Source organism: Bombina bombina, chromosome 6 (assembly GCF_027579735.1).
Source record: "Bombina bombina isolate aBomBom1 chromosome 6, aBomBom1.pri, whole genome shotgun sequence".
Lineage (NCBI taxonomy): Eukaryota > Metazoa > Chordata > Amphibia > Anura > Bombinatoridae > Bombina > Bombina bombina.
The window spans coordinates 548,907,103-548,933,677 of NC_069504.1; the positions used below are offsets into that span (position 1 = coordinate 548,907,103).

The 26,575-nt window shown below is 35.9% G+C and overlaps 1 protein-coding gene across 1 annotated transcript in view; it reads right to left on the bottom strand.

Annotated features, from left to right (window-relative positions):
- Window positions 1-509: 509 nt before the first annotated feature.
- ONECUT1 (one cut homeobox 1) overlaps window positions 510-26,575 on the bottom strand; it is a 59,463-nt gene continuing 33,397 nt past the window's right edge. The window contains exon 2 of the mRNA XM_053719901.1: window positions 510-1,033. Coding sequence (XP_053575876.1) covers window positions 741-1,033 — 293 coding nt within the window. The 3' untranslated portion in view covers window positions 510-740. The remainder of the gene's footprint in view (window positions 1,034-26,575) is intronic.

Here is a 26,575-nt window from a genome sequence, read left to right on the forward strand (position 1 = left end):
CACTTCATTATACAGCATTATGTAAAAATACCCCCAAATATGAAAACCACTGGAATAAAACTCCTACACTAAAATACTAAATGTGTTCTTTGGTATATTTCTTTCATGGGAAAAGTATTTAATTCTATCTTGTGAACAATCCTTAACAAACAAAGAGAATGCACAGGTCTAGGTGTCATTCAAATGTTTGAACTCTACCTCCAGGTCTTGATAAAACTAGGTTCAAACAGCATAAGTTCAAATACACTCAGTTCCAATAAACTCAGACGACTTGTTGGCCAAACTGTATTTAATCCTGGAGCTCAGTATTGACCAAGGTCCTTACCACTGGTTTGTATAAATTACTGATACACCATGCACCTTCACAGCAAGTGTGTGGTGATGAAGACCCATATCAGAAAATGTCCTTTGAATGACAAGAGATCACTATGTTCCAAACCACCAGACAGCAAAGTACGGTGAGAGTGATGATGATGATGATGATGGGTGAAGGTGTAAGGCCAGTGGGATTTGTTTCTTTCTTTACTTTTTTTTTTTTTTTTTTGCAAGTCGTTTCTCCTGAAAAATGTCTTATTAACAAAAGTCACTGTACAGGAGACATGAGTCTTTGGTTTCTTTGGATTTATAAATTATTTTGGTTTCAATTAGTTTTTAAGTATAAACCTGCTAGGTTGAGGTCCTGGTCCTTGTATTAAAGCTTTTCCACCGAGGTTTTAGTTTCTGGGATGTTTGTGTTTCCTTCATGCTTTGGTACAAGTGCTTGATGAAGATGATGTATTCCCAGAGTTGGAGCTGCCGTCATCCTGCCATTTATCCAAACTCCTTCGGCGTGCATTCATGAAGAAATTACTAACTGTGCTGAGCTCCAAGCCTAGCTGCTGGGAAATGGTTATTTGTAATTCTTTGGATGGACGCTTATTTTCTTTAAATATTGCATGGAGAGTCCTGCGTTGGACATCTGTGAAGACCAACCTTGGCTTTTTAGGTGTATTCCCTCTGTCTTTGCCATGTTCTTGTTCTTTTCGTTTGCAAGCTGAAAAAAAATGATAATAATGTCTGTTAGCAGAAGTCTCAAATCTTATCACACATTTTATATTATACAATATAACAAGTTTTTGGCATTCAAATACCTCTTCTTCAAGTACCAACATAACATGCATATTTGAAAAACTTTGTACCACAGGAATGCATCTTAAAACAATTTATACCACGTATAAGTTAATTTTCTGTAGGAGCATTAAAACATTCATTTTTTTGTGTTTTGACCAAATATCTAAAAAAATACTTGCAAATAAATAGATATACATAATTTTACTTTTTGTAAATGGCTAACGTACCTCACCTCAATAAAGGAAAAGAATTGATTATAAATTGATGAGTTTTAGTACAGAATATAAATTGCAATGTGTAATAGTAGTTAGAGGGACAAAAAAGTCAAACAAATTTGTATGTCAATAAATATATTACCATTAGTAATTTTTTCATATAAGTGAAGCAGAGGCATCTAAAGATAATACTTGAAAGATGCAATACACTGCAGTTATCTGAAGGAGAGTTGCTCCAAACACATAAATACGGGAATGCAGTGAAAACTAGATTTCAATATGGCAATAACAATGGCTAGAGGGAGGAGGGAATAACCGCAATACTAGGCTCTAAAATTTATTTAGTGTTTAATGTTCCTTTAAAATACATTCTGGCCTGCTGGATACTCCAAAGGGCCAACTTTGGACAGCCATGCACTAAAACTTAGGTTACATTTGTATGAACAGACACTTTCTTTTCTGCTTGTTCTTACGCCCAAAGCCTTTTCCAGAAAAGAATCTGTAGTTCCTGATGTTTCTATTACAATAAAAAAAAAAGTCTAATACAAAATACACATAGATAATGCATGCATAGAAATACACACGGACACCGATAATTTGATAACAAAGTGAAATCAATTAAAAGATCTCTAAAAAATAAATAAATGCAGATGTAGGACAGACAGGATATGCAATGAAAATGTGTTTTAAAGTACGTCATGAAAACAAGTTCCGTTTATAATAGATTTCAATAGATTTGATTAACTTTTTTTGTTTTATAGCTTATTGTAAATAGGGATTTCTATTGCCAATTTACTGAGTTATATTAAAAGGACGTTTAATCTAACAGTATGTTGGAGCTGTACTATTGCAAGGTACTGTTAAAAGTTTAATCAGCATAAATGTTTATTCCCGTTACATGTTTATACATTTTATAAAGATTAAAAGTATAAACGTATGTGAAAGTGTTTGTCACTAAAATTAAAATTGTAATCTGGTATTGGCGTAAAATGATCAGAGCTCACAAAAAGGATGAGAATACTCTAGATAAATTCAACTGAAAATAAAATGTGAGTTTTATTCAAATTAACAAAACATGTTTGATATTCACTATTTAAAACAAAATTCTAAAGTGAATACAAACATTAATTTCTTTGAATTCTGTGAAGAAATTTTTCCAATGGGAATAATATTTGCTTTACAATTTGTAGTTTGCATTTAATTTTATAATGTTGTATGCAGGAAAAGAAATTGAAATAGATACTATTAAAGGGACACTGTACTATAACATTTGTTTTCCTTTAATGTGTTCCGAATTACGTGTTATACCTACCGCAGAGTATAAAATGTATAACAAATTATTTTTTATTTTTGTATTTGAAATAGTTGATTTTCTAATTAAAACCATCACCTAGAACATGCCCATAACAAAGGGCTGAGCCTGCAAGTAAAGCAGACCTACTAATGATATTTATGTTAGGTATTGAAATGCTAATCATGGCTGGGGGGTTGAATTAGCATAATTAGCTTTTTCCCATGTAAAATCTCTCTCTCATATTGCCTACTGATAGATTAATCAGTGATATTGTCTTTCCTTTACATAGCTAGGGTTAGGCAAATGATGAAATACACTCTAGCATGTAAAATGGACAATATTAAACAAAAAATGGGGAACATTTTAGAGTAAAATGTCCCTTTAAATTCCAAAACGTTGCTGTTTTAAACCAGCCTTGCAGTGCCAACAAATGGGTAAAAAGGTTTGTCACAGATCTGAGATCAACACAAAATAATTTTTCTCTTTTAGCAAGGACTAATTATGACACCAGTAGATTTTTTACAAGCTTTTAATCTTAGACTACATGATCTAAAAATATAGACAAAGTCATATTTTTTTTTTTACATTACTAAATATTATTATTTAAAGTCATGCAGAGTGTAGCCGTTCCCTATCAACTGTGAGTAGGGACATGAAAGTCAAAATTAACCTTCATTGTTCAGACAGACCATACCATTTTAAGAGACTTTCCAATCTACTTCTATTATCAAATGTACTTTATTCTCTTTGTCTCTTTTGTTGAAAAACATACCTAAGTATTTTCAGGAGCAGTAAAGCACTACTAGGAGCTAGCTGGTGACTGGCCGCTACACATATATGCCTCTTGTCATTGACTCACCAGATGTGTTCAGGTAGGTCCCAGTAGTACATTACTGCACTGGAGCTGACTTTGCAAAGGTTAAACACATTTGGCTAGATTACGAGTTGTGTGCTAGGCTGAAAAAAGCAGTGTTAAGAGGTTCTAACACTGCTTTTTTATGCCAGCTGGTATTACAAGCCTTGTAGGTTTAGGTGCACCGCACACTTTTTTGGCCTTACTGCAAAACGACTTACGTAAACTTTGTAAACCTTTTTTTCTATGGGACTTCCATAGCGCCGGTATTACGAGTCTGTCATGGGAGGCCAAAAAGTGAGTGGTACACCCTACCCCGTCAAGAGTCCTAACACATTTTAAAGTCAGTAGTTATGAGTTTTACACTACAACGCCGTAGCATAAAACTCATAACTAAAGTGCTAAAAAGTACACTAACACCCATAAACTACCTATTAACCCCTAAATCGAGGCCCTCCCGCATCACAAACACTAAAATACATTTTTTAACCCCTAATCTGCCACTCCGGACATATTAACCCCAAAACCGCTGCACTCCCGCCTTGCAAACACTTGTTAAATATTTTAACACCTAATCTGCCGTCCCTAACATCACCGCCACCTACCTACATTTATTAACCCCTAATCTGCCGCCCCCAGTGTCGCCGCCCCTATACTAAATGTATTAACCCCTAAACCTAAGTCTAACCCTAACACCCCCTAACTTAAATATAATTACAATAAATCTAAATAAAAATTAATATTATTACCTAAATTATTCCTATTTAAAACTAAATACTTACCTGTAAAATAAACCCTAAGCTAGCTACAATATAACTAATAGTTACATCGTAGCTAGTTTAGGGTTTATTTTTATTTTACAGGTAAGTTTGTATTTATTTTAACTAGGTAGAATAGTTACTAAATAGTTATTAACTATTTAATAACTACCTAGCTAAAATAAATACAAAAGTACCTGTAAAATAAAACCTAACCTAAGTTATATAACACCTAACACTACACTATAATTAAATAAATTAACTAAATTTAAAACAATTAAATAAATTAAATTAGCTAAAGTACAACCCCCCCCACTAAATTACAGAAAATAATAAACAAATTACAAGATATTTAAACTAATTACACCTAATCTAATAGCCCTATCAAATAAAAAAGCCCCCCCAAAATAAAAAAAAAACGTAGCCTAAACTAAACTATCAATAGACCTTAAAAGGGTCTTTTGCGCGTCATTACCCAAAAGTAATCAGCTCTTTTACCTGTAAAAAAATACAAACAACAACCCCAACAGTAAAACCCACCACCCACACAACCAACCCCCCAAATAAAATACTTTCTAAAAAAACCTAAGCTCCCCATTGCCCTGAAAAGGGCATATGGATGGGCATTGCCCTTAAAAGGGCAGTTAGCTCTTTTGTGGCCCAAACCCTAATCTAAAAAATAAAACCCACCCAATACACCCTTCAAAAAACCTAACACTAACCCCCTGAAGATCGACTTACTGTTCTGAAGACATCCATCCTCAAGGAAGCGGCTGAAGTCTTCATCCAACCGGGCCGAAGTCCTCAACGAAGCCGGGAGAAGTCTTCATCCAAGCCGAGCGAAGTGGTCCTCCAGACGGGCAGAAGTCTTCATCCAGACTGCATCTTCTATCTTCATCCATCCGACGTGGGGCGGGTCCATCTTCAAGACATCCGGCGCCCGGCATCCTCTTCAAACGACGGCTTCTTACTGAATGACGGTTCCTTTAAATTACGTCATCCAAGATGAAGTCCCTTAGATTCCAATTGGCTGATAGAATTCTATCAGCCAATCGGAATTAAGGTTGAAAAAATCCTATTGTACCCTTCAATCCTATTGGCTGATCCAATCAGCCAATAGGATTGAGCTTGCATTCTATTGGCTGTTACAATCTGCTTGGATGACGTCACTTAAAGGAACCATCATTCAGTAAGAAGCCGTCGTTTGAAGAGGATGCTCCGCGCCGGATGTCTTGAAGATGGATCTGCTCCGCGTCGGATGCATGAAGATAGAAGATGCCGTCTGGTTGAAGACTTCTGCCCGTCTGGAGGACCACTTCGCCCAGCTTGGATGAAGACTTCTCCTGGCTTCGTTGAGGACTTCAGCCCGGATGGATGAAGACTTCTGCTGTTTCCTTGAGGATGGATGTCCGGTCTTCAGAACAGTAAGTCGATCTTCAGGGGGTTAGTGTTAGGTATTTTTAAGGGTGTATTGGGTGGGTTTTATTTTTTAGATTAGGGTTTGGGCCACAAAAGAGCTAACTGCCCTTTTATAGGCAATGCCCATCCAAATGCCCTTTTCAGGGCAAGGGGAGCTTAGGTTTTTTTTAGAAAGTATTTAATTTGGGGGGTTGGTTGTGTGGGTGGTGGGTTTTACTGTTGGCGGGGTTGTTTGTATTTTTTTTTACAGGTAAAAGAGCCGATTACTTTGGGGCAATGCCCCGCAAAAGGCCCTTTTAAGGGCTATTGATAGTTTAGCTAAGGCTAGGGTTTTTTTTTTTATTTTGGGAGGGCTTTTTTTATTTTGATAGGGCTATTAGATTAGGTGTAATTAGTTTAAATATCTTGTAATTTGTTTATTATTTTCTGTAATTTAGTGTTTTTTTTGTACTTTAGCTAATTTAATTAAATTTATTTAATTGTTTATAATTTAGTTAATTTATTTAATTATAGTGTAGTGTTAGGTGTTATTGTAACTTAGGTTAGGTTTTATTTTACAGGTACTTTTGTATTTATTTTAGCTAGGTAGTTATTAAATATCTTGCAATCTCTTTTTATATTTATTTTATATATTAGGGTTCCCAATTTTTTCTAGTACATTTTGGGAATAGGCTCCTCCTGAATTTTCTTTCAGTCCGGAATGTTTCTAGTTTAGGTTGCTCATTCGCCTTTAATTTTATTTTTCAGTTTAGGTCTCATTATTCTTGTTTATTGTGGATTCTACATGATTTTAGGTTAACTACTATCGGTTTAACAATTAAGAATATACATATCACCTTCCATGCAGAATTTTGCTGCATGATTATCCTCTGATTATATTTCATATTTACTACGCCCCCCCCCTTTTTTCTTCTCTGTATCCAGTTCTGATCTCTGCTATATTTATAATATTTTTCTTGTTTTTACATACATACTTTTATATGTCATTACCGATAATGATTATATAGAGTTAGGGAATCACAAATTTGTTACATCAAACACTTGTCACAGCTTAGGCTTGGCTAGTATTTTCCTACTCACCACCATATATAGATTGATTTGTAGTTTTCTATTCACACACTGCTAGCCTAGGCTCTATTACGCTACAATATTTACTATATTTTAATATTCATCGCTAACAAGCATTGATGTTGCTTTGTATAGAGTTAGACCATGTATTTTAAGTAATTTCTTTTATTGATTTACATTTTGTATCACGCATCAATTAGTGGCAGCAATTTTTTAGCTATCTGTTCCGCTTTTTGCAAAACCATCGTTACGTCTTTCATCACAACATTTTTTTAGCGCTGGTTTGTTTTATTTATTGTATGCACTTTTTGCTTTTTATATTCATATAGATCCATGTTCTATAGGTTTTTAAATTGTGACAGATTTTCCTGTTGCTTTTATTTCTACAGTATATACTTTTTGCTTTTTATATTCGTTTAGATCCATGTTTTATAGGTTTTTAAATTGTGACAGATTTGCTTGTTGCCTTTATATCTATAGTATGTTTCAGATGTATTGTGACTTTTCCATTGGCGGAATCACCGCCCAATCATGTTCTACTAGTGTGTTTTTAAAGCCTCTATGGAGGCTGAACCTGTTATATTACCTGATGAAACGGCCAAGAGCTGTAACGGCCGAGAAACGCGTTGTAATGCTCTAATAAATACTTCTTTTACAATACATCTGATCTTGCTACATTGCACATCCAATTGTAACCTTCCAAACTATCGTTGGTTACCTTCCTAACATTTGCCACTGTAAGATTTTATGGTCCGCTTGTACTTAAAGGGACACTCAATCAAAATTAAACTTTGATTATTCAGATAGAGCATGCAATTTTAAACAACTTTCCAATTTACTTCCATTAACAAAATGTGCACAGTCTTTTTATATTTAAACTTTTTGAATCACCAGATCCTACTGAGCATGTGCAAGAATAAGCGTGTATGCATTTGTGAATGGCTGATTGCTGTCACATGGTACGTGTATGCATTTGTGATAGGCTGATGGCTGTCACATGGTACCGGGGGAGGGGAAAAAGACATAACTTTTAAAATTGTCAGAAAAAAAATCCACTACTCATTTGAAGTTCAGACAAACTGCTATTGCATTGTCTTGTTATCTTGCATTTGTTGATTATGCAAATCTACTGTGTTGACTGGTCCTTTAAGCTTTGTGCAACGCCAGCACACAGTCTTCCGGAGTGACCTGTGAGGTTGATCATCTGATCTGCACACGCTGATTCGATCTGTACACGCTGTGTACAGGGGAAGCTCCCCATAGTGCGGCTACCAGGACCAGCCTGCTCTCGCTTCTGGCAGATCATTGCCAAGATCTAATCCCTCAGCGTACTGACTGCTGTAAAAGGTCAGCCTGCTCATATGCACTTATTTCTAGTGCCAACTTTCTTGTGAGTACCTTTTCAACGCCTGCTGTTCCCTTTGGTTTTTACACCTTGTATGTACGATATTACACCATGAGGCGCTCTCTTTTTTCTGTCTCCAGTTATTAAATAGTTAATTACTATTTAATAACTATTCTACCTAGTTAAAATAAATACAAACTTGCCTGTAAAATAAAAATAAACCCTAAGCTAGATACAATGTAGCTATTAGTTATATTGTAGCTATTTTAGGGTTTATTATACAGGTAAGTATTTAGTTTTAAATGGGAATAATTTCGGCAATAATATTAATTTTTATTTAGATTTATTGTAATTATATTTAAGTTAGGGGGTGTTAGGTTAGAGTTAGACTTAGGTTTAGGGGTTAATACATTTAGTATAGTGGTGGCGATGTTGGGGGCGGCAGATTAGGGGTTAATAAATGTAGGTAGGTGGCAGCGATGTTAGGGACGGCAGATTAGGGGTTAATAATATTTAACTAGTGTTTGCGAGGCGGGAGTGCGGCGGTTTAGGGGTTAATATGTTTATTATAGTTGCTGCGACATTGGGGGCGGCAGATTAGGGGTTAATAAGTGTAGGTAGGTTGCAGCGACGTTGGAGGCGGCATATTAGGTGTTAATAAATATAATGTAGGTGTCAGCGATGTTGGGGGCAGCAGATTAGGGGTTCATAAGTATAATGTAGGTGGCGGCGGTGTCCGGAGCAGCAGATTAGGGGTTCATAAGTATAATGCAGGTGTCGGCGATGTCAGGGGCGGCAGATTAGGGGTTAATAAGTGTTAGATTAGGGGTGTTTAGACTCGGGGTTCATGGTAAAGTGTTAGGTGTAAACATAACTTTTATTTCCCCATAGGAATCAATGGGGCTGCGTTACTGAGTTTTACACTGCTTTTTTGCAGGTGTTAGACTTTTTCTCAGCCGACTCTCCCCGTTGAAAAAAAGTGCACGAGCACGTACAGGGAGTGCAGAATTATTAGGCAAGTTGTATTTTTGAGGATTAATTTTATTATTGAACAACAACCATGTTCTCAATGAACCCAAAAAACTCATTAATATCAAAGCTGAATAGTTTTGGAAGTAGTTTTTAGTTTGTTTTTAGTTATAGCTATTTTAGGGGGATATCTGTGTGTGCAGGTGACTATTACTGTGCATAATTATTAGGCAACTTAACAAAAAACAAATATATACCCATTTCAATTATTTATTTTTACCAGTGAAACCAATATAACATCTCAACATTCACAAATATACATTTCTGACATTCAAAAACAAAACAAAAACAAATCAGTGACCAATATAGCCACCTTTCTTTGCAAGGACACTCAAAAGCCTGCCATCCATGGATTCTGTCAGTATTTTGATCTGTTCACCATCAACATTGCGTGCAGCAGCAACCACAGCCTCCCAGACACTGTTCAGAGAGGTGTACTGTTTTCCCTCCTTGTAAATCTCACATTTGATGATGGACCACAGGTTCTCAATGGGGTTCAGATCAGGTGAACAAGGAGGCCATGTCATTAGATTTTCTTCTTTTATACCCTTTCTTGCCAGCCATGCTGTGGAGTACTTGGACGCGTGTGATGGAGCATTGTCCTGCATGAAAATCATGTTTTTCTTGAAGGATGCAGATTTCTTCCTGTACCACTGCTTTAAGAAGGTGTCTTCCAGAAACTGGCAGTAGGACTGGGAGTTGAGCTTGACTCCATCCTCAACCCGAAAAGGCCCCACAAGCTCATCTTTGATGATACCAGCCCAAACCAGTACTCCACCTCCACCTTGCTGGCGTCTGAGTCGGACTGGAGCTCTCTGCCCTTTACCAATCCAGCCACGGGCCCATCCATCTGGCCCATCAAGACTCACTCTCATTTCATCAGTCCATAAAACCTTAGAAAAATCAGTCTTGAGATATTTCTTGGCCCAGTCTTGACGTTTCAGCTTGTGTGTCTTGTTCAGTGGTGGTCGTCTTTCAGCCTTTCTTACCTTGGCCATGTCTCTGAGTATTGCACACCTTGTGCTTTTGGGCACTCCAGTGATGTTGCAGCTCTGAAATATGGCCAAACTGGTGGCAAGTGGCATCTTGGCAGCTGCACGCTTGACTTTTCTCAGTTCATGGGCAGTTATTTTGCGCCTTGGTTTTTCCACATGCTTCTTGCGACCCTGTTGACTATTTTGAATGAAACGCTTGATTGTTCGATGATCACGCTTCAGAAGCTTTGCAATTTTAAGAGTGCTGCATCCCTCTGCAAGATATCTCACTATTTTTGACTTTTCTGAGCCTGTCAAGTCCTTCTTTTGACCCATTTTGCCAAAGGAAAGGAAGTTGCCTAATAATTATGCACACCTGATATAGGGTGTTGATGTCATTAGACCACACCCCTTCTCATTACAGAGATGCACATCACCTAATATGCTTAATTGGTAGTAGGCTTTCAAGCCTATACAGCTTGGAGTAAGACAACATGCATAAAGAGGATGATGTGGTCAAAATACTCATTTGCCTAATAATTCTGCATTCCCTGTATAACCAGCTCACCGCTGACTTAAGCAGCGCTGGTATTGGAGTGCGGTAAGGAGAACAATTTTGCTCTACGCTCACTTCTTGCCATTTAACGCCGGGTTTGTAAAAACCCGTAATACCAGCGCTGCAGGTAAGTGAGCGGTGAGATAAAACTGCTTGTTAGCAACGCATAGCTGATAACACAAAACTCGTAATCTAGGTGATAGTTATATGCAAGCAGCAGTGTAATCTCAAAAAAATTAATTGCAGACTTAGAAAAAGTTCAGAGAAGGACCACAAAACTAATAAGGGGAATAAGGAATTTCCACTATGTGCAGAGGTTAGCCAGACTGGATCTGTTTTCTCTAAAAAAAAGGTGCTTGAGAGGTGACATGATTACTTTATATAAATATATTCAAGACCCATATACAGAGATGTTGGAAGCTTTGTTTATTCCAAGAAAATTGTTTGTGACAAGAGAACACAATTTAAGTCTGCAGGAATGGAGATTTAAGCTCCAGCGATGTCAGGGGCGGCAGATTAGGGGTTAATAAGTGTTAGATTAGGGGTGTTTAGACTCAGGGTTCATGTTAGAGTGTTAGGTGTAAACATAACTTTTATTTCCCCATAGGAATCAATGGGGCTGCGTTACTGAGTTTTGCGCTGCTTTTTTGCAGGTGTTAGACTTTTTCTCAGCTGACTCTCCCCGTTGAAAAAAAGTGCACGAGCACGTACAGGGAGTGCAGAATTATTAGGCAAGTTGTATTTTTGAGGATTAATTTTATTATTGAACAACAACCATGTTCTCAATGAACCCAAAAAACTCATTAATATCAAAGCTGAATAGTTTTGGAAGTAGTTTTTAGTTTGTTTTTAGTTATAGCTATTTTAGGGGGATATCTGTGTGTGCAGGTGACTATTACTGTGCATAATTATTAGGCAACTTAACAAAAAACAAATATATACCCATTTCAATTATTTATTTTTACCAGTGAAACCAATATAACATCTCAACATTCACAAATATACATTTCTGACATTCAAAAACAAAACAAAAACAAATCAGTGACCAATATAGCCACCTTTCTTTGCAAGGACACTCAAAAGCCTGCCATCCATGGATTCTGTCAGTATTTTGATCTGTTCACCATCAACATTGCGTGCAGCAGCAACCACAGCCTCCCAGACACTGTTCAGAGAGGTGTACTGTTTTCCCTCCTTGTAACTCTCACATTTGATGATGGACCACAGGTTCTCAATGGGGTTCAGATCAGGTGAACAAGGAGGCCATGTCATTAGATTTTCTTCTTTTATACCCTTTCTTGCCAGCCACGCTGTGGAGTACTTGGACGCGTGTGATGGAGCATTGTCCTGCATGAAAATCATGTTTTTCTTGAAGGATGCAGATTTCTTCCTGTACCACTGCTTTAAGAAGGTGTCTTCCAGAAACTGGCAGTAGGACTGGGAGTTGAGCTTGACTCCATCCTCAACCCGAAAAGGCCCCACAAGCTCATCTTTGATGATACCAGCCCAAACCAGTACTCCACCTCCACCTTGCTGGCGTCTGAGTCGGACTGGAGCTCTCTGCCCTTTACCAATCCAGCCACGGGCCCATCCATCTGGCCCATCAAGACTCACTCTCATTTCATCAGTCCATAAAACCTTAGAAAAATCAGTCTTGAGATATTTCTTGGCCCAGTCTTGACGTTTCAGCTTGTGTGTCTTGTTCAGTGGTGGTCGTCTTTCAGCCTTTCTTACCTTGGCCATGTCTCTGAGTATTGCACACCTTGTGCTTTTGGGCACTCCAGTGATGTTGCAGCTCTGAAATATGGCCAAACTGGTGGCAAGTGGCATCTTGGCAGCTGCACGCTTGACTTTTCTCAGTTCATGGGCAGTTATTTTGCGCCTTGGTTTTTCCACACGCTTCTTGCGACCCTGTTGACTATTTTGAATGAAACGCTTGATTGTTCGATGATCACGCTTCAGAAGCTTTGCAATTTTAAGAGTGCTGCATCCCTCTGCAAGATATCTCACTATTTTTGACTTTTCTGAGCCTGTCAAGTCCTTCTTTTGACCCATTTTGCCAAAGGAAAGGAAGTTGCCTAATAATTATGCACACCTGATATAGGGTGTTGATGTCATTAGACCACACCCCTTCTCATTACAGAGATGCACATCACCTAATATGCTTAATTGGTAGTAGGCTTTCGAGCCTATACAGCTTGGAGTAAGACAACATGCATAAAGAGGATGATGTGGTCAAAATACTCATTTGCCTAATAATTCTGCACTCCCTGTATAACCATCTCACCGCTGACTTAAGCAGCGCTGGTATTGGAGTGCGGTAAGGAGAACAATTTTGCTCTACGCTCACTTCTTGCCATTTAACGCCGGGTTTGTAAAAACCCGTAATACCAGCGCTGCAGGTAAGTGAGCGGTGAGATAAAACTGCTTGTTAGCAACGCATAGCTGATAACACAAAACTCGCAATCTAGGTGATAGTTATATGCAAGCAGCAGTGTAATCTCAAAAAAATTAATTGCAGACTTAGAAAAAGTTCAGAGAAGGACCACAAAACTAATAAGGGGAATAAGGAATTTCCACTATGTGCAGAGGTTAGCCAGACTGGATCTGTTTTCTCTAAAAAAAAAGGTGCTTGAGAGGTGACATGATTACTTTATATAAATATATTCAAGACCCATATACAGAGATGTTGGAAGCTTTGTTTATTCCAAGAAAATTGTTTGTGACAAGAGAACACAATTTAAGTCTGGAGGAATGGAGATTTAAGCTCCAGCAATGTAAAAACGTTTTCACTGTAAGAGCAATCAAATTGTGGAACTCATTGCCTAAGGAGGTAGTAAATGCCAATACCTTAGATACATTTAAAAATGATTTGTATACATTTCTGGATAGAAACAGAATTCAGGGATATGATTGCTTGCGTGAAATGGGCTACCTGTTTTTCAACTGGAGCTTTTATTGTAAGTATATTAAAGGGACAGTTCACCCAAAAACATTCTCCCCTTTAAATTATTCCCAATGATCCTTTTTACCTGCTAGAGTGTATTAAATTGGTTGCAAGTGGCTCCTTTACTCCTATTTCAGCATTTGAAATAGCTGATTTAGCTTGTGGTTTCCCAACCTATACTGAAAGTTTTGATACTGGCATATACGCTATTGACAAGCCTAAGTAAACACAGCCAGCAGAAGAGATTACACCCTCAGTGGGGGGGCATGATAGTTAAGTAATAAAATGATAATTTTCCATTGTTCTCTCTATGTTTTGAGCTTTGGTGTTCCAGACAAATATAAGATAAGGAAGCAAGTCTGTTTACATAAAAGTGATAACATAATGAGATCTGATATTACCTGAAGCTCAACCCATTGTAATAGGCTGTGGTTTCAAAGCACAAAACCAGCTACTTCAGATACACAAATAAACCCGAAAATGCAATTTCTCAAATATTTTATACTCTGCAGTTGGTATAACAAGTCATTGAAAATACATTTATGGAAAAACAATTTTACAGTGTACTGTCCCTTTAAGATCTGTATAGGGTGAACTCCATGGACTTTTTTCAATCTTATCTACTATGTTACTATGTAATAATAAAATGTTCAAACACATTGTAGAATTATATTCTACTACTTGTATGTCACTTTAAAGAATGAAGCATATGAGACCCATCAGTTTCCAGGAGACAGAGTTTGTAATTTATTCTCACTTCAAGGTTTAGCAAAAGCAAACTCTTTATGAATCTCACAGTAATGGTGAGCTTTATTCTCACTGATTTCCATGCTTTATTGAATCTAATAAATTTTGAAAGTTTTAGAGTTTAAATTGGACTCTGTAATTTAGTTTAATGGTAATCAATCTTACGGTTAATAATTTCTCAAAGAAAAGAGCCTACATTTGTGTAAAATCCCATTCTACTGAAGAAATGTAACATTTATAAATTTTCTTTTATTCAGCCTATTAATAATTTACAATTCACTTACAGTATTGTAATCCTATAAAATATGCAACATAATAGAGCAGAAGATTGCATTTAAAAATGATAAATATAATAAATGTTAATATCTGACCTACAATTATCAATATGTTTGTAGTTTGGATATAGAAGCATAGAATAATATATATATTTAGCCAGAAAGCTGAACAAGGACCAAAGTCAACATGAATAGATTAAAAATAGTACATTCTAATATTATCTTGTGTTTGTACTAGATCTCTGCTAATAATATTAAGTTAATAAACACATGGAGTCCTATCTTGTATGTGATAAGCAGGCGCCTCATGCATTGTATTACTAGTAGCATTTAGGTGAAGCATCTCTCATTATCAGAGCTAAGCATGTGTCTAGATTTGCCTATAACATTAAATTGTAGCTATGTCACAATATTTTATAACTGTGAAGACTGAATGTCTGCAAACTTATCTCCAAGAAAAATCAATACAACTTAAATCAATACATAAAACCAATAATTCATATGTAATAGCAGCCATTCGGTTTATTTTATTTCAGCATAATTCCTGTGCAGTTCCAGAGATTATCTGTGCACTAAATATGATAGGAAACCTATATAAATGAGGGTTAAGTTTTTTTTATCACAAATGGGCAAAGTTCACGTTTTTTTTTTCTAAAGTTAACGATATGTACTTCTAACCAAATCAATGTTAGACATTTCTAACAAACTAGATTACACAAAGGTGCACTTAAACGATTTCTGCCCCTCAGCTAATCTATACAATGGGTATAATAAATATAACTACCTAGATATGCTTGATTTGCATTCAAACTATTTGTACTTTATCAGGGAAGCCTTAATGATTGTTATAAATATTTTCTGTTTATCTACATTGCTTTGCTCTTTGCATAGACGCCCCCCCCCCCTTTTTGTGCTATAGCATAACTGCATTGGACTGCCAAGTTCTAAACTCTACTGATAGCTTCCTCCCTTGCCTGACCATCAGATGGTATATACAGTATATATGGCGCCGTCTGTTTTCTTTCCTATTGATTTTTCTTCCAACTTCCAGATTGCACATTACATAACTCTAAAACCAAACACCACACCTAAGTCTTAATAGGCAGTTAAAAAAAATAATCCCTCAAAATATACAACATTGATCTATTGGTAGTAAATACTTGGAGGACTTGCTAATATTTTGCTACACACATACACACACTAGGATAGATAGATAGATAGATATAAATGCATGTGTATGTGTAATGTGTGATCATTCATGGTGTGTATACATAGTGTGTATGTGTCTAGTATGACTTTTGATTATACATATACATGTTAGAGAACACCATTGCAGGTACTCGCTGCTCTCCAGGATATATCAATACACAAACCAGTGTCTGGTAGTACAGATCCCACAAACCTTTGCTACCAAATCATACTGAGCATCTCTTGGTTTATTTTCTTCATCAGGTTGTTTCTATTGAGCATACCTTATTTCTTTATTAGTATTTTTAACAATTGAAAACTCCCAAATTATACAGTTTTGCAATTATTTACTTCAAATTTTGTGGAAGTCTGGGGAACTTGAACTATAGCTGAACTACTATATCCTCACTACAATTCCCACAAACATTGGATGTCAAATCACTACTGAGCATCTCTTTTGTTTTGTTTTTTTTTGTTTTTTTCAGCAGGTTGTTTCTACTTAGCATACCCCAGTTATTTACATTAAAAGATATTTTTTATGTTTTAACAATTATGATTACAAAACTATCCAACCGATTTTCTTTAAAAAAATAATAATTATATATATATATATATATATATATATATATATCATACATTTGTGTGTCTCATATAAAATCCAATATAATATAGTTATTATCACTTTAAATGTTCTTCACTGTCACGCGTATTTTAACATTATTACATTTGGTACTAAAAAAATTAAATTTTATTTTTATTCATATATTTGTGAGTCCAGCATTAAAACTGAAGGAGCCAGTGAGTAGAGTAACTGATCTTTTGTGTACAAACATGCTAGTTTGTCATTTCAATAGAAACATTTAATGTAATGCAATTCTTTTTTACATTAGAGCAATTAAAATTTGTATTTATAGTTGTGTGTTTAAATATAATACCTAATGATTACATCCTTATAAAAATTTGACTTAAAGGGGCAGCAAACACCTTATAATTACAAGACATTTCTGTTGTGTTGCTATATAATGACATATCAGCCAAGTCTGTTTTTAAAACAAATTAACATATTTTTTACTGCAATTATTGTTTAACTTGATGTCACAAATCTAGAGTAACTTGAGCTGGGTTAGTGTTTAGTGAATGCAATAAAAATTTTAAGTCAGTTTTGCCCATGCTCAGAAAAGACAGAATACAACTTAAAGTGATAGTAATCTCGCCCCTTTTTAAAATCAGATCTGGAATGTTAATGATATTTAACCCCTTGAGTGCTAATAACGGCTCTGAGCCATCGCAGAGTTTCCCACTCTGGTGCTAACGACGGCTCAGAGCCGTCGCTAGCACTCTCCCACCTTGAGGGAGATCTGGGGGCTCCCACCCACTCCTACCCCGGCGATTGGGCCTGCATAGTGACAGGCATCGCTGAGACTTCATGTTTTGCGCTGTGACGTCACGCGCAATGACATGATGACAATACAAAGTATAGGGAAAGGGGGCATGCTGCTTAGACACCTGCATCTCAGGCATCTAAGCAGCTACAGACCACCAAGACCCACCGTTGGAAGGTTAGCTAACGGCTTTAATTGTTCTCCAATCAGCGCTAAAGCTACAATAAAAGTGCCAAATGGGAAGAGTGCTGATTGGACAACAATTCAAACCATTAACTCACAGAAAAAAATTACTTTTGAAGTGGGCGACGAAGCATAGGGTATTTATATTTCATATCTATATTAAAAGGCAAGTTTTAGAGCATCTTCATTACATCTGATGAATTAAACTCCATCTAAAATATCACTAACATTCCGGATCTGATTTTAAAAAGAGGAAAGCTTACTATCACTTTAAGTTCAAAACAAATGTGCTATCTCATCTCCCTGAGGGCAGTGGTTACAATGAGAATTTCTAAGTGCTCATTTTGCATTGTTTTTTTAACAATATATTTGTTTTTATGTTTACTTTGATTTAAATGATTTGTTTTTACTAAAGGAGCACTGTTTCATATCCCTTTAAAGGAATATGACCCCCCCCCCAAAAAAAAATGTAATTAAGACAGAGCATACCATTTGAAAAATACATTTCTAAATTGCTTCTATTATGAAATTTGCTGTGCTTCCGTGATATTCTGTGTTGAAGTGATACCTAGGTAGGTTGCTGGACCACTATATGGCAGGAAATAGTGCTGCCATCTATGTGCTCCAATAACATTCTTGCAAAACTGCTGCCTCATAGTGGTCCGGACATTTGTATTCTCAAGAGAAGGAAGAACATTTGATAATATAAGTAAATTAGAAAGTTGCTTAAAATGACATGCTTTATCTGAATCATGACATAGTTTACTTTTAGTAGTTGACATCTTGTGCAAACCTATTGTTATGCTATTATGCAAACTCAACCCCATTACACTTAAAAAAAAAAATCCCAGAAAGAATCAGAAGCAGGAATATTTGTTTCACCATATATTAAATTTAAAAACGTTGCCATTTTTGTCAGAATGTGAGCAAATATTACAAAAACTGTTCCATACACCTTAGCACTGCAGAGGAGATGGTCCACTGGTTCTTGCTGGGTGCAACAGGGGCTGAAAGCAGATAAAGGGGTTTCCCTCCAATTATGGGAATCAAGCTAGCACTGCTAGATACTACAAATGACTTAATAATAAATTAATAATTATTGATCCTTATTAATCTTTGATTATTAATTGCTCTGCTGAGTTATTTCACTGGCACCTTTTATGTGCGAGAGATCGTTTACTAATAAACCTGTAGACTTTTTTGCTTACAGTGAACGGCCATTTTTAAATAGGACGTGATGTTATGTAAACACTACCCTCATCCCACAATGTGTTGTATCAAGAAGCTGCTTTCTATAATTGGAATATATAATCATATAGTTTCCTTTAAAAAAACAAACACATTTTAGGGGGGTTTGAAAGATGGTCTTCTGTATTTACCAAAATAGGAAATAAGAAGTGTATGTTCCAAATTATAAATATAAAATTACCTATAAAACGACTTTGTTATTGCTTTCTCTACTGTTCATTGTTAATTAGTTAGCCAGTAGGTTGCGCTGTTGCGCTGTTACTGAACTGGGCACATTGTTCACTGCTCTTGAAATGTCTAGTTTATTCTTGTACAGACATATAGCTAAATGATAACGATAGATTAGATAGATGAATATCTGATAGATAGATAGATCGATAGATAGATAGATAGATAGATGATAGATAGATTATATAAATGGTATAGCTAGATAGACAGATAAATTAGATAGATATATATAGATATAGATTATATATATATATATATATATATATATGATATAGATAGATAGATATATAGATAGATAAAAGATAGATGATAGATAGATATACAGAGAGAGAGAGAGAGAGAGAGAGAGATATTACATATTATACTAACTACAAACAAATGGGTATTATAAATATGATATTATATGCACTATAATGAGTCACATTACATTTTTGTCCACTGGTGTTGTCAGATACATCTCTCTTATCTTCATGGTGCCAGCAGGTACTTACTGACTTCCTGTTCCCTTATCATCTGATACATTTCAATAAACTGATACGAATTCTTACCAAGAAACGTGTAACAATGCAAAATAAGTTACAGGGATAATGTAGAATAGCACATGCAGACTGCAGCTTCATTATATGTAATTTCTGATCACAATATCTTACCATTACCAACTTTTCAATAGATGTCAAATGTGGACACTTTATTAAAAAAACGTGGTGGTACAATGTTACTGTTTTATAATTTGTATTAATTTGATGTATCACAGTCACCCGTATGTAAAACACCTGGGTTTGCGATTAGTTCTGAACTACATGCAATACAATAGAATGCAAGAATATATGAACATATATTACTGAACAAAAATCTTATGATAGCATTAGTGCCCCGGCTATCTATAAATTCTTGCCTAGAGGTTTATAAGAACAATTATAATTGCTGAGCGAATAGGATGGACATTGTCTATATACTTTTATAGCCATTTTTCCAGGCAATTTTGAACGAAAATTGTAGTTGTAACATGATTTAAGTGTATTTTGTACAAAATTATAAATATTCCTTAAAGAAATTTTTATTTATGTTGACCCTTAACATCTTCATCTACAATTCAGAACAAATCAAAGAAACCTGTAATAAAACAATGTGTTATTAGTGAACTACACTTATTATGATCTTACTTTAAAATGATGTTATAAATATATAAATGAATCACTGCAGTTTAATATAAATATATTTGTCATAACCTTAATATCACATACATGTGAATAAAAACGTCACAAATATTGAGCAAACGATAAGAGCATGTGATTGTCATTAAATAGATTCTTTAGGTATCTAACGTTCTGTAAATGACTGTGGCATTTGCTTTAATAGAACAGATTCTAAGAAATATTGATTTAAAGCATATTATTACAGATATACACACCCTTTAAGGCATGGTTCTTGTTTACATCATCTACAAAAAAAAAAAAAGAAGTAGAAGAATTTTGGTAAGGTGAGACTGAAAAAAAGCAAATTATTCCCTGTAAAATGCTGTATACTCACACAAGTGATTAGACTGGTTGCTTTGAGAAGGGTAGCCGATTTTAACCAGGGAGTCTGCAGGCAGCTGTCCGGAGTGCTGAAATATCGGGTCGGCTGGTACCAAAGCTAGTTTAGCAAAGACATTAAATCATTTAAATAATAAGGTAACTCCACCTCATTAAAACAACTTAGTTCATTCAATTTTGCAAAGTAATATTATTTTAACAACACATCCAATTTAGCTAAAAAAAAAAAGAAAGAGATATACAGTATTGGGAAAACATGCATTTTCATGTAGTGCTATGATGATGTTGTGCTATTCTAAGGTGGAAAAAACAATATGATGGATAAATATTGTAGATAGGTAGTATATTCTTCAGAAGAATTTTTAATTATTTCATCACAGCAAATTAAGAGTAATTAACAATGATAAAGGTATAGATGACCAGTCGTTAAAAACATTAGTAACCTTGTATTATGTTCGAATCTTTTTCACATTTGTCTACAAATGACCCATAGTTTTTATGAATTATAGTATCAAATGTTTAAACTGAGATAAAATGTCCCTTTATCAAAACACTGAGTTATAGTCCAATTCAAATTTCTATAAAAAATGTGTTAAAGGGTATTTTTCTCTGCTCCAAATATTTAGAATATTTAAAATGTATTATTACAGTGCTTTTTTGTTTATGCACTGGTTAAATCTACATTTGTTACGGGATTTTCTCTAGCAGCCAGATAGTAACAAATACTAAGGTATCAATTAAAAACTAAAAAAAAAAGACCTTTACTGTTTGACATTTAATTTCAACAGCTTTACTTGTTTTTTTAAATTATATTTTAACAAGTTCAATGTGCCTCTTTATTATCTATAGGGATTTTGTAAATTATGTGATAGGGTTTCCATCTAGAATACATTCGACCCATATTTGTTCTGCCTTATTCATACTGTATTTAGGCACTGCACATACAACAAGATTTCTGCCAATGCTGAATGTAAAAGCAGTGATACTTGGCAATGAAACAGACATCTTTGAAATATAGTGGGCAGTAAACTGTACATTTTAAATAAATGGAAATTGAAATTTATTTATGAACCTGTATAAAATATATGCTTCTATATTTACATGTGCACTACAAATGAGTGCATTAAGTTTACGTAATAAATATTTGACTAATAACAAAACCATCTAACAAATCATCTAACTCATTAGCATACTTAATTAAAAACAGCATTTCAATGTAAAATTAAATACATCTGTTTCAAAGGGATCAATTACAGCTAAATTAAAATGAGTTATTTCACAAAGTTTGAGATTTTCTAATCTCATTTATCTAATTATCATTTGCAGTTTAGCAATTAATTGAATTGGTATTTACACTGCCACACTACTAAGTTGCTTGTGTGTGTCTATGTGTATGTGTGTATGTGTATGTGTGTATATGTATGTTTATGTGTGTGTTTATGTATATGTGTATATATATATATATATATATATATATATATGTGTGTGTATATGTATGTATATATGTGCATGTGTGTATGTATATGTGTGTATATATATGTATATATGTGTATGCGTGTATATGTGCATGTGTGTAAAACTCTGTTAGATTCCATTTCCTGTTTTATTAAAGGAACATTGAAATACACTTTTTTATATATGCATAGTATGTATCAGCAATTAAAGTTAATGGATCTGCATAGAAAAAAGTGTTTTAAATGAAAAGCAGTCCAGGAATAAACCCATTATAAAGCAAAGTATGTTTACATGGTCCACTGTGCTGTGGCCTATCATTAGTGCCTGCAATGATCTAAGTGATCACTGTGCATCATCTAGCAGTGTAAAATAAAATGGGCAGGAAACTCAAATTTTTTTCTTTCATGATATAGAAAGATCACACAATTTTAAACAACTTTCCAATTTACTTCTATTTTCTAATTTGCTTCTTTCTCAAATATTTTTGTTGTTATAAAAGCATATCTAAATAGGCTCAGTAGCTGCACCTAGATGACTTGTGTGATTGGCTCACCCATGTACATTGCTATTTCTTCAACAAAGTATATCTGAAGAATGAAGCAAATTAAATATAATAGAGGTAAATTGGAATGTTGTTTAAAATTGTTTTTGCTACTTCACTGGTTTTCAAACTTGTCCTCAGGCCTCCCCAACAGGCCAGGTTTTCTGGATTACCTTGGATGAGAGCAGATAAAATAACCATGTTTACTAATCAGCTGATTATTTCACCTGTGCTCTAGTTGAGATAGCCACAAAATGTGGCCTGTTAGGGAGGCCTGAGGACAGGTTTGAAAACCAGTGCTCTATCTCAATCCTGAACAAAAAAATGGGTTTCATGTCCCTTTAAAGGGACACTAAAACATACATTATTGTTTTTCAGCTTATTTATAACTGTCACTAATTGGCACCAGCAGGACAAATCAGATTAGATTAGATAACATAGGTACCAAATGTCAGCACCCATTGTTAAAATAAAAAAACTTTACACTGATTTCTTAAGTACTTACAGTATACAAATAATATAAATAAAAGACAAAATCTGCATATATTTCTCAGGCCAAACTTTGCTTTGAATAAATCATTAGCTTTTTCTTTAGGGTTTGCTTTAAGTACATAAGCTGCACTCCTTAAGGAATTGGAAACAGTATAGTTTGAAGAGGAAAACTACAACCACAACAAAATCTTGAATGGAATAATGAATGTAGTTTACATTGTTGTTTATTTTTAATATGCTTGAAGAAATTAATTTTCAATTTAATGACGTTAAATAATTCTAGGTTCTATATTTTGCTGTTCAATAAGAGTAACAGCAACTTCTAACTACAAGTTTGATGGAATCACTTTTATTAACCTGGTATCCAAAAAACTAACCATATTTTCTTCCAAATAATCACAAGTTGAGCGCAAAATATCGCTTCCACGAAAGCGATATTGGAACTCAATTTAGTAATACAAGTGCATGCAAATGTGCACTGGTATTACGAAAGAGGTGCAATGCGAACGCAAACTTGCGCTCGCATTGCACGGAAGCATTGTGCTCACGAAAGCACTCCTCCATAGGCTCAGTGCAGCGAAGAGGGTAAGTCGCTCAACAATGGGCAGCAAAGTATAAATATATATGTATATGAATATATACATATTAACACATAAATATATATGTATATAAGCATATACATACAGTTTATATTTACTGGGAACACACAGTCCCCATAGACCACAATGTAAAGGCACTTTTCAGTGCCGTTTTTTTCTTTCTAACACTCCACACGCCAACATTAGCCCCCAAAAACCTGCTTAATGCAGTTTTGTTTTAAAAAACAAAAAATGCTACATTTTTGTTTTTTAAAAAGGGACCTCACATTATATTTTGGGAGCAATTGGGGGACATTTAAAAAATTAACCAGATGCCTGACCTCTAGTTAATTTTTTGAGCGCTAATTGCTACTGTGAGCTTGCGGTACCAATAACCAGCAACTTGTAATGGCTGGTTATTTATTGCGTGCCCGTAAACGGATGAATTTACCCATTTGTGGGTGCGTGACAAATTATCGTTACCATGCCAAATATAAGGCCACAATCTTTCTAAAATGTAGGCCATATGCCGCTTCCATTTTCAGCAAGAGCAAGATCCACATTCTACTAAGTTACAGATACAGTCTTTACCTTGTACTAAATATATATTTCTCTATTCTCTTTTGTATGTAAGAAAAGCTTAAGCTAGCACTTTGTATAAATTAATGGTAGGGATACAGCATGCTACATTTTCCTCTGTATTTCGAACCTCTGTATTTCGAAATGCTCTATGCAGTACCACAACATTTCCTGTGATTTTTATGGTGTTTTTTCTTTGTTACTCAGTCCCACGTACTGAATTCCATTATGCCAAACTATTCACCACTGGCATTAATTAAAGGTATAGTAAACATATTTGCATTATGTCACAGCCTGCCTGTCAGCATTAGAGTTTTTTTTCTTATTATTTTAAACCACTTCATAGTGGGGTAAATTTATTAATCTGCGTTCACAGCTTTTCCGGCTATGTGGAGCAGGTTTGCATAGGACAGCTTCTTTTTTGCTCTCTGATCGAGATCATTCACCCCGACACTCACTCGTTTGGGGTGATTGACATTCTCTGCTCTAGCACAATTGGTTGCGCTGGAGCAGGTTGTGGCATTGCAAAAGAATCCTCTTGTGCAATGATAAATCCCTGGCTATTGCAGGAACAGGTTCATTATTTGCAAACTTATCCGCCTGCAGGGACGATAAATTTACCCCACAGGGTTGCTCGCAAAACACAACCCAACTGCTACAGCCATTCACTTTACTATAGCACACTCCTGTGCTGGATAAAGCAATAATTGCTTCACCCAGTGTGGGAGAATGCTTCACTAAATTATCCATTTTATCCGATTTACTAAAAAAAGAATAGTCCTTTTAGACAGATTTTTGTAATTTAATAAATTCAATAAATAATATTTAACATATAATGTATGTACACATATAAATCATTTTTAGTCTGAGCTCATATAAATCATTTTTATTTTAAGCACAAATTGATGTATTTTATGAGGGTTAACTGCCTGAGTCCCTGAAAGCTGTGCAGGTGTCTGTGAGTGATGGTGAGTACCCAGGGCTCTGAGTTTTGCATGGTCATGGGATGTGTACCCAGTCTGGGAAGAGAGTGCAGTCTATTTCCGTGTTATGAATGTGTCTAGGGTAATTACAAAGGGCCTGTGTCACCCTTGTTTGTATCTCAGTGTGTTTGGTTTAACCCCTCACATTTTTGTAAATATTTTATTATATCTTTTCATGTGACAACACTGAAGAAATGGCACTTTGCTACAATGTAAAGTAGGGAGTGTACAGCCTGTATACAAGTGTAAATTTGCTGTCCCCTCAAAATAACTCAACACACAGCCATTAATGTCTAAACCGTTGGCAACAAAAGTGAGTACACCCCTAAGTGGAAATGTCCAAATTGGGCCCAAAGTAAATCGGATAAAATGAATAATTTAGTGGCCACCATAATTTTCCAGCACTGCCTTAACCCTATTGGGCATGGCATTCACCAGAGCTTCACTGGTTGCCACTGGAGTCCTCTTCCACTCTTCCATGACAACACAGAGCTGGTGGATGTTAGAGACCTTGCACTCCCCCACCTTCCATTTGAGGATGCCCCACAGATGCTCAATAGAGTTTAGGTCTGGAGACATGCTGGGCCAGTCCATCACCTTTACCCTCAGCTTCTTTAGCAAGGCAGTGGTTGTCTTAGGTGTGTTTGTGGTTGTTATCATGTTGGAATACTGCCCTGCGGCCCAGTCTCCAAAGGTAGGAGATCATGCTCTGCTTCAGTATGTCACAGTACATGTTGGCATTCATGGTTCCCTCAATGAACTGTAGCTCCCCAGTACTGTCAGCACTCATGCAGGCCCAGGCCATGACACTCCCACCACCATGCTTGACTGTAGGCAAGACACATTTGTCTTTGTACTCCTCACCTGGTTGCTGCCACATACTCTTGACACCATCTGAACCAAATAAGTTTATCTTGGTCTCATCGGACCACAGGACATGGTTCCAGTAATCCATGTCCTTAGTCTGCTTGTCTTCAGCAAACTGCTTGTGGGCTTTCTTGTGTATCATCTTAAGAAGAGGCTTCCTTCTGGGATGACAGCCATACAGACCAATTTGATGCAGTGTGCGGCGTATGGTCTGAGCACTGACAGGCTGACCCCCCACCACTTCAACCACTGCAGTAATGCTGGCAGCACTCATATGTCTATTTCCCAAAGACAACCTCGGGATATGACGCTGAGCACGTGCACTCAACTTCTTTGGTCGACCATGGCGAGACCTGCTCTTAGTGAAACCTGTCCTGTGAAACCGCTGTATGGTCTTGCCCACCGTGCTGCAGCTCAGTTTCAGGGTCTTGGCAATCTTCTTATAGCCTAGGCCATCTTTATGTAGAGCAACAATTCTTTTTTTCAGATCCTCAGAGAGTTCTTTGCCATGAGGTGCCATGTTGAACTTCCAATGACCAGTATGATAGAGTGTGAGAGCGATAACACCAAATTTAATACACCTGTTCCTTATTCACACCTGAGACCTTGTAACACTAACTAGTAACATGACACCTGGGAGGGAAAATGGCTAATTGGGCCCAATTTGGACATTTCCACATAGGGGTGTACTCACTTTTGTTGCCAACCGTTTAGACATTAATGGCT